This window comes from Poromitra crassiceps (assembly GCF_964638095.1).
Source record: "Poromitra crassiceps genome assembly, chromosome: 4".
Lineage (NCBI taxonomy): Eukaryota > Metazoa > Chordata > Actinopteri > Beryciformes > Melamphaidae > Poromitra > Poromitra crassiceps.
Genome location: NC_139626.1, coordinates 76569007 through 76578680, shown reverse-complemented (window position 1 = coordinate 76578680; position 9674 = coordinate 76569007). Strand labels below are relative to the sequence as shown.

Here is a 9674-nt window from a genome sequence, read left to right as displayed (position 1 = left end):
GACTCCTTAACATACACAAATAGTGTAGTAGCTGTACTGTACCGTACTGTAGCTGCAACCATTACGTATGTCTAATGTTTAATTGTATGTTTAATAAGGTACATGCTATTTGCACCTGTATGTCAAATACGTCGAATTTAAAATGTTTAAGCACGTCTAAAGTATGCACATGACATGTGCACCTATGTGCAGTGAATATGCCACTGTCTCTGACTTGTCTTATCACTATACTGCCTTATTGTTTGTTGTGTCTCTTGCTGTTTTTGCACTCATATGCCCTGTTATATTTGTACTATGTTGTAAACGGAGTACACGTGATACTTGTACCATGGAGTGACAATAAAAATCTTGAATCTTGAATCTTGAATCTTGAATCTTGAACACACTCACACACACACACACACACACACCAACACATGCACATCTTCATCCTCTTCCCTCAGCCACCATCCCGGGCCCCCACCTCAACTCATCACTTCTATCCATAGGACAGTACCTTACATAAACAGATGATCATTCCTCTGTTCTGCAGCTTAACTTATTGGCAGTAAAACAGCCTACAAGTCGACACGGAGGACTTTTACACATAAAAAGCAATGAACTGAGGGAAAAGTTCTGCAACTCTTAAAAGCTTTACATAATTCTACGTTAAACCCCTCGCCGAATATGCTGAGGGGTGCGCCGCAGCTGAGCCTCCCGGCACAGCCTGCGTGCAGCTCCTCAAAAATGTGACTCGATGCAAATGACGTGAACAGCACGAGTATAATATAACTAGTTATCTCGCGCCCTCGATTCCTCAAATCCTGCAGCTCGCCAAGCTGGCCCTGCAGCTCGCATTCGCAGATCGGCCACTGCGCAGCCTTGCCCGCAGCTCGGCTGCTGCGTGGCCAATGAGACCAGCATCACTGATGATGTCAGATTTATGACATCACTGATGATGTCACAGTGGGATTTATGACATCAGTGGTATTTATGACATCACTGATGATGTCAATGGGATTTATGACATCACGGATGATGTCACAATGGGAAACAGAGAAACAAACAGACAGACAGACAGACAGACAGAAAGAGCCCCAGCTCCCATTTATATACTGATGATGATGATGATGATGTAGATGGAGAGTTAACAGGAGAGAATGAAAGCTATTAATAAGTATACTTTAGCACTACATTCTTTCCTTGGGCTAACTTGTAGTCACTGAAATCCTAGTGAAACAATTTACCATTTTTTTTGCTGCGGACTTCCCTGCGACCCCTCATCAAGCTGATGTTAGAGTATACAGGACTAGCTGCTGCCGGCAAGGCTCCAAGTCAAGGCGGATGCAGAAGTATATTTAAGCCTTTAGTGCCGATGTAACTGGCAATAAAACAGCAATAGAGATGTCTTGTGTCCGTACATTTTAGGGCTGTCAGCGTTAAAGCCCCATTCAGTAAGTTTTCCACTGCGCCCTCTGCGTGCGTTAGTATCGATAACGATATCGCCGTTCAAAGTCAACAAAACACAGCGCCAGAAGCTCTATGTACATGTTGTGACATCGGGTACTCACCACGTGATGAAATAATAATCCATAGTTCCGTGAAACATCATTTTCGTAGCAAATCCGAATCGAGTTACTTCCTCGTTTTCATGAACACAGTGCTTCCGCTGTACAGCGCATGCGCGCATGGCCGCATGCTTTTCTTTTTTTCTTTTTTCTTGCTACGGGACGTGACAGACAAACTGCTTAGTCCCAGTGCTGGCCAATGGAGGGCGGTGTGGGATAAATAAAGACGAGTGTCTCCCTATTAAAAGTCAATCTACCATGTCCTGTGACTAAAAATCAGTTATATTACAGTAAAAAATGTCAAAAATCTTACTGATTGGGGCTTTAACGCGTGAATGCGTGCCGACCATAACGAGTTTTTTTTTATCGCGTTAATCGCATGCCGCTATTTTGTCCCTTCGTCGCACCCGTACTTGTAGTCAAGTCGTTCGGTTTCCTGTCTCCTGCTTGTGCAGGAGGCATGGAAGAGAACGACAGCAATACGCTTTTAAATGGCTCGTTTTACTTTTAAAAAAACTCCCCAAATGGCACAGTGGACAAGTCAAGAGCCGTAGTTTGCACCTTGTGTAAAACGGAATTAAAATATCACCGAAGTACATCGAGTTTGAGGCGAGCGATCACCTAAAAGTAGCTAGCGGCCAGCTAGCTAGCGCGAGACTCATCACTCATTCTTCCTTCAGAGTCTCAGATGCGCGGGTCCTCTAACCACTGGGAGGTCGGCTCCAATGGCTTCACGCGATATACACGTTATCAATACACAGTTTCCAATACCGAGCCATTATTCACATGGAAGTGCCAACGTTTTTAGCTCAGAAACAGCCTTCTTCGGCTGTGTCATTTTGGGTTTCGACTGCTCCACAGCGCCGCCGCCGGAAGTATCGGTTCTAGATATATTTTGTAGACATTGTTACCTCCTGTCTACATTCCAAATCTAAAATTCAAGATCACAAAGTACATTTATTTGCATTCATTTGATTCCCAATCACGACACACTGGTAAGAATGATTAATATCTAATTAAAAATGCTTTGAAATGCAAAATAATGGCATTTTAAACATGCGATGACAGCCCTAGTTAATTTACTATGTCAAATTAGCTACCGTAGCTCAAGTGTGTGTGTGTGTGTGTGTGTGTGTGTGTGTGTGTGTGTGTGTGTGTGTGTTTGTGACAGCTTGTGCAGATGTCTCGATCTCTCCCGATATCTCCTTTGAGCCTCAGTCTCCACACAACACTTTTCGTGAGACACCTGTCGACACTTGTCTAACATCTAACATTAAAACTGCCTTAACCCTAGAACACTAACGTGATTTAAAGTCACACCATCACTAACGTCGGGTGTATTTCACCCGATGCAATATACCCCATAAAACATACTTCTCATCAAAATATCTTAAAGTACAACAATACATGGCAAATTGAGGTACTCTTCTTTTGTTTTTAAATGTGAAATATCACAAAAAACACAAAAAAGTTTATTATGGGGGACACTATAAAAAATATGTCAAATTCGGGAAAAATGAGGTAATCGTTATAAAAAAATCCCTCCCGGCAAAAAAAAAGGAGCTCCCAACCTCTCCTTCGGTCCACCCATTCATGGGACTTGTGTGGTGAAAAAAAAAAAAAGTCACCACAATACCATTGTAACTAACCCGAAGATATTTTACCCTCTATCACTAACGTCGGGTGAAAATCACCCGAACGCGTAGCCGGTAGAAAAAACCATGAATGGGAGCAGCGAAACAAACCTACATTCAATGACGTCAGTGAGCATCCTGAAGGTACCTAAGGACCCGCCCACCTCAGACAGCAGCAAGACAATGAAAATCACGTGAATTGTCCGGGTGAAAATCACCCGACGTTAGTGTTCTAGGGTTAAACCTACTGATCACAGGACAGCTAACCACGGTATCTGAACCAGCTATTCTGGACAGATAATTAATTAATTAACAATACGTATGTAATTATTATTGGGAATAGTTGTAGGAAATGCCTTATGTAGCACATATGAGAGGCTAGTAGCCTATTTGTTACAATAGGCTAAACTTCTCTCTTACACTACTTTTCTACTTCTCTACTTTGTAATTTTGTGGGGTTTTCATGTGCCAACATGCAATTTATCATTCTCTCATCATCAACCACAATATGTAGCCTAAGTATTGTTAATACATGTATAAATAGGAAACATGTTTTCTTATGGCACTATAAATATCCACGTTTTGACGAGTCAAATAGCCTAAACATAATCTGGCCCCCATGAGGTCTTATTTGAACAAATCCGGCCCACAACTAGGGATGGGCATTTCTAGCAAAAACACTATTCGAAATTCGCTGGCCAAAGTCGACTTTTAATCGAAATTCGGAAAAAAAAAAAAAATGTAAAAAAAAAAAAAAAAATTTTTTTTTTTTTTTTTTAACATTTTTAATTTTTTTTCCATTGTGATTTTCGAAAATAAAAAACAGTTTTGACAATCATGAGTGGTTCATTAAATATTTAGTAGGCTCAGGTCTGAGTGCCAAAGGGGTGCCAAAGTCACCCCCTCTCCCTCTTCATGGGATTTCATCCGCCATTCATTTTTCCAGAAACCTTGCTTAAAATGCTTATAAAAATTGTTTTACTTGCTCAAACCAAGCGATTCGACTATACTTAGAATCAGGGGAGACAATGAAACATTTCACTAAAAAAAAAAAAAAAAAAAAAATTTTTTTTTTTGAATTTCGACTTTCAATAATAAAAGTCGACCTTGATAATAACAACGATTATTCGAAAATTCGAAATTCGATGCCCATCCCTACCCACAACCTAATATGAATTTGACAAGCAGAGAGAGAAGCAGCACAGCGAAATGACAGCAAGACCTCTTAATTACAACATGCATGTAAACACAATGGTTATCGAGGTAGGAAGAGAAGAATAAGAGCACAGTTAACTCCTGCAGGTGTGAATGATGCTCACTGTACGCTCATGGATTTGCAAAAGTGTAATGTGTAACTGTAATCTGATTACAGTAACTAAGTAACACGTTACTGTAATCTGATTACAGTTACTAAGTAACGCCTTATTGCCCAACACTGGTGGGAACATAGGGCTGTGGGCATCTTCATGTACTGTAACTAAAATTGTAAACCAAAAACAACCAAAAACACACGATGGATTCGCCCAGGTCAACTGCTGACTACATCAGGCAGTTGTGATGTCATCAGTGATGTCACTCGAGCAATTGTGTTCTTCTTAGGGCGCTTTCACACCTACCTCGTTTGGTCCGGACTTTCGGACTTTCCAGTTTGATCCGAACCAAAATGACAGGTGTGAAACCTCCGGACCACGGTGCGGACCAAACGCCCGGTCCTTGGTCCGATGAAAAGAGGTGGTCTCGGTCTGGATCAAACTGCACCATCGTGTGGTTCGCTTGCAGTGTGAAAGCATTTTTGGGATAGTTTGGACTTTCGGACCAAATACAGGAAAGTTTAGTTTAACGAGGCTATTTTCAGAGAAACAATGAAAAATGAGCCACTGTAGCACATGGTGGGAGGAGGAGAGCACGTTTTTAATTGAAATATCCGACGATGTTGTAAAAAGTCAAAAGGGGAAACATTCCAACACTTAAACGTTAGGTAGGCTATTTTCAGAGAGGATGAGAGTGAGAGAGGATATCCTACTGTAGGCTGTGAGAGGGAAGAGCTGAAGATAAAGAAATTACTTTCCTTTTTTTAATCATATTGCATCACGGTAAGAAGCAAACACACATACACAAACTAGCCCCTTAATTAATATCAGACACAACGCAGGCAGACAGACACACCACCACCTCGCTCAACAGGCAGGGAATGATTGACAGGTGTTCCAGCAGGCTAAAGGTGGATCTTTTATGGAGGTATAAGCTGCAGCTTATTGTTATTGTCTCGCCTAACGATTCCTAATTAGCACCTTATTGGCTGTAGGCCTATCGTTGCCGACAATGAAGGCAACATTATTAAACTGACAGATTTATGAATGAAGTTTGGTGTAACATGCACTCCATCCAAGGGACAACGCTCCCCGTGCAGCTGGCATTCTTTGTTCAGCTTTTGATGGCAGTAGTAGCCTATAGAGGCTAATAGCCTGGTTATGAAATTACTTGAAATGAGTGGTGTGAGTCAACCTCCAAAACACTGTTTCACACTGTTTCCCCCCCCCCCCCCCCCCCCCGATACCAACAAACCCATCAAAACATCACATTCACAACAAGCCAACATCAGACGTCACGATCGGTTACATGCCGCCATTCCGACGTGCTGCCACTCCGACGTTCCGCCACTCAGATATATCGGCACTCAGAAATATTGCCACTCAGAAATCCCGCCACTCCGATTTTCATAAGGTCCGCCACTCCGAACTTGATTTGACTTCCAGTTCACGTTCAGGCAGCTGAACCTCGTTCAGACAGGCACCTCTCTCAGATGCTGCTAAATGGGTTGCCTGTTGCCTCGAATCCTCGAAATGATTGTGGAGCCCAACAAAATTAAAATAAAGACGTTGTTGATATAATAGAGAAATATGCTCTCAATTGTATAGCTTTGTAATTTAGGATGTTACCTGAAGGCAACACAGGCGGTGACAGCCAATGACATGCACGGAAAACGTATGTATGTGTGTGTGTCTCTGACCCAGCTCCATGGGAGAAGAACCACAGAGAGAGAAAGAGAAACTGTTCCTCGTGTTATATTTATTTCCTCCGTCTTGCTGCTGCTCTGGGAGTGCACGCGAGAACTGCTGCATTAACCCACTCTGCTAACAGACGTGTTGTTCAAAGATGTTGTTGGTGCTCCCTCTAACTCCACAATGTGCAAGATAGTAATAGGCTATGTGTCTCTGTATAGGCGGGTGCACAACGCACACACCCTGCTTAGAGAGCAGCGCACACACATGCTGACACGCCCGCGGCCAAGCCTAAAATTATGTTGTCCCTCCATGCGCCCTGCAGCTGTGTAAAATGTCATACGAAATAATTATAAATTCCAATAGGATAAGCTTGCCTGATTAACTGAAAACAATTAAACAATAACGAAAAAAATAATATCCTAAGGAAAATAGAAGTCTAATCAAGTAAATAGCCTTCAGAAAGCATCAGTAAAAGCCCAGTTCTAATAGGCTACTGCTGCGCTGCTGAGACGCACAGTGTGCGACTGAAATGTCTGCACTTTTGTGCCATATTCCACAATATCCAAACTTCGGAATGGCGGATCCTTTAGAAAAAAGAGGAAGGGCCGACATTTCGAATAATGAAGGCAGGAATTTTCGTAATGGTGGGGCCTATGAAAAAAAGGTGATGGACCGCCAGTCCGAATAATGGAAGTTAACGTTCGGAGTGGCAGGGTTTCGGAAAGGCAGACAGTTACCGTCACGATCTACAAACCAATCAATGTCAAGTATAGTGAGATGCAGTTCACACAGGTATAGCATATCAGAGCATGTGCAGGCATGTCCAGGCATGCCCAGGCATGTGCAGGTATGTCCAGGCATGTGCAGGCATGTCCAGGCATGTGCAGGCATGTCCAGGCATGTCCAGGCATGTGCAGGCATGTCCAGGCATGTGCAGGTATGTCCAGGCATGTGCAGGTATGTCCAGGTATGTCCAGGCATGTGCAGGCATGTCCAGGCATGTGCAGGCATGTGCAGGCATGTGCAGGCATGTCCAAGCATTTGCAGGCATGTCCAAGCATGTGCAGACATGTCCAAGCATGTGCAGTCATGTCCAAGCATGTGCAGACATGTGCAAGCATGTGCAGGCATGTACAAGCATGTGCAGACATGTGCAGGCATGTGCAGGCATGTCCAAGCATGTGCAGGCATGTCCAAGCATGTGCAGACATGTCCAAGCATGTGCAGTCATGTCCAAGCATGTACAGACATGTGCAAGCATGTGCAGGCATGTCCAAGCATGTGCAGACATGTGCAGGCATGTCCAAGCATGTGCAGGCATGTCCAAGCATGTGCAGACATGTGCAGGTATGTGCAGGCATGTCCAAGCATGTGCAGACATGTGCAAGCATGTGCATGCATGTCCAAGCATGTGCAGACATGTGCAGGCATGTCCAGGCATGTGCAGGTATGTCCAGGCATGTGCAGGCATGTGCAGGCATGTCCGGGGGGGTCCACGCGTTAGTACGACACCCCATAGGTCAGACTACACATAACTCCGACCACCCGCTAATCCGACCATTGATGTCTACGGCGAGTTTTATCATTGTAGTCTCATAATGTCGACCCTCCATTAATCCGACCATTTTAACGCCATTATTCCGACTGTCGGATTTCATACCCAGTAGTTCGACCTCGCGTAAATCCGCCTATATACAGCACTTCCAACAGAAGCAGTCTGTGCATTTCTCTGTAGGGTTAGGGTTAGGGTTAGGGTTAGGGTCATATACATCGCCATAATAGCCTATAGGCTACGCAGAAATTCCGGTTAGGAGTCAAGTCTCCTGCCAATCTGAGCGTTGGCACTTGGCAACTTTGGTCGGTGCTTTTTGGCTGGTGTGAAACCGAACCAAACAAGTTGGAATTTCTGGATAACAAAACAAACTATAATTTTTGTGTCTGGTCTTACGAGGCACCGAAATAACCGTATGAACTGTGAAAACGCCGTAATTGTGCGTGGCGTGCACGACCCGCTGCGCATTTGCTTCGGAACGAGAGAGAGATGGAGGGTGTGTGTGTGTGTGTGTGTGAGAGAGAGAGAGAGAGAGAGAGAGAGAGAGAGAGAGACGTCTCTCTCTCTCTCTCTCTCTCTCTCTCTCTCTCTCTCTCTCTCTCTCTCTCTCTCTGGAGTCCCACGCAACTGTCTAATTTACTGCGGTCGGATTTTTGGGAGGTCGGATTTATGAGATTAAAATAATAGGGCGGATCTTTGGGTAGTCTAACTCATGAGTGGTTGAACTATTGAGAGGTCGGACGGAAGACTATGACCCATGTCCGGGCATGTGCAAGGATGAGCCGGCCATGGCTTATGCCACCTCATGCCCCACACACACACACACACACATACTAAGACACTGCGACACACACACACACACACACACACACACACACACACACGCACACACACACACACGCACACTAAGACACTGCAACACACATACTAAGACACTGCAACACACACACACACACACACACACATACTAAGACACTGCAACACACACACACAGTGCTGTCAAATGTCCATGTGTGGACAATAAAGACATTCTGTTCTATTCTATTCTAAGCTGCTGCTGTGTTGTGTCTTGTTGTCTCATCAGATGCGTGTGAACTCACACTGGACCCAAACACAGCACACAGACGCCTCCTCCTGTCTGAAGACAACAGAAAGGTGACAAAGGTGAAAGAGGAGCAGCCATATCCTGATCACCCAGAGAGATTTGACGGCCTGGTTCAGCTGCTGTGTAGAGATGGTCTGACTGGTCGCTGTTACTGGGAGGTGGAGAGGAAAGGATGGGTTTCTATAGGAGTAACTTACAGAGGAATCAGCAAGAAAGAAAAGGGTGGTAACTGCACGATTGGAGGGAATGAAAAGTCCTGGAGTCTGGCCTGCTCTGATGATGGTTACACTGCCTGCCACAATAATAATAAATCAACACCCATATCTTCCCCCTCCCCCACTAACAGAGTAGCAGTGTATCTGGACTGGCCTGCTGGCTCTCTGTCCTTCTACATAGTTTCCTCTGACACACTGATGCACCTCCACACCTTCACCTCCACCTTCACTGAACCACTTTACCCTGGGTTTGGGTTTAGCACAGGTAGCAACTCAATGTCTCTGTGTCAGATAGAGGAGTGAGAGAGAAACACTCACACTGACCAAACACAGCTGCTGAGATGATGCTTCACTCTGTACAGGATCACACACACACACACACACACACACACACACACACACACACACACACACACACAGTTCAGGTCATGGCTGATTGTAGAGGAGTGAATGTGGTAACTGAACAGTTGTAACTTCACATGGACAACAACAGACTAGAGGTTACAGAGACGTCATTATCTGTGTCTGTCTCTGTTGAACAAACAAAATGATCTGTCTCTGTATCCAGATAGAAGACAGGAAGTGGGCGTGGTTTATACCAGAAATGTCTTTTCTA

At 44.3% G+C, this 9674-nt stretch overlaps 1 protein-coding gene across 1 annotated transcript in view; it reads left to right on the top strand.

Moving 5' to 3' along the window:
* LOC310775948 (protein NLRC3-like) overlaps positions 1-9361 on the top strand; it is a gene marked incomplete at both ends in the record, with an annotated part of 31177 nt that extends 21816 nt beyond the window's left edge. Inside the window, one exon of the mRNA XM_083636071.1 lies at positions 8823-9361. Coding sequence (XP_083492197.1) covers positions 8823-9361 — 539 coding nt within the window. The remainder of the gene's footprint in view (positions 1-8822) is intronic.
* Between the last annotated feature and the right edge of the window lie 313 nt (positions 9362-9674).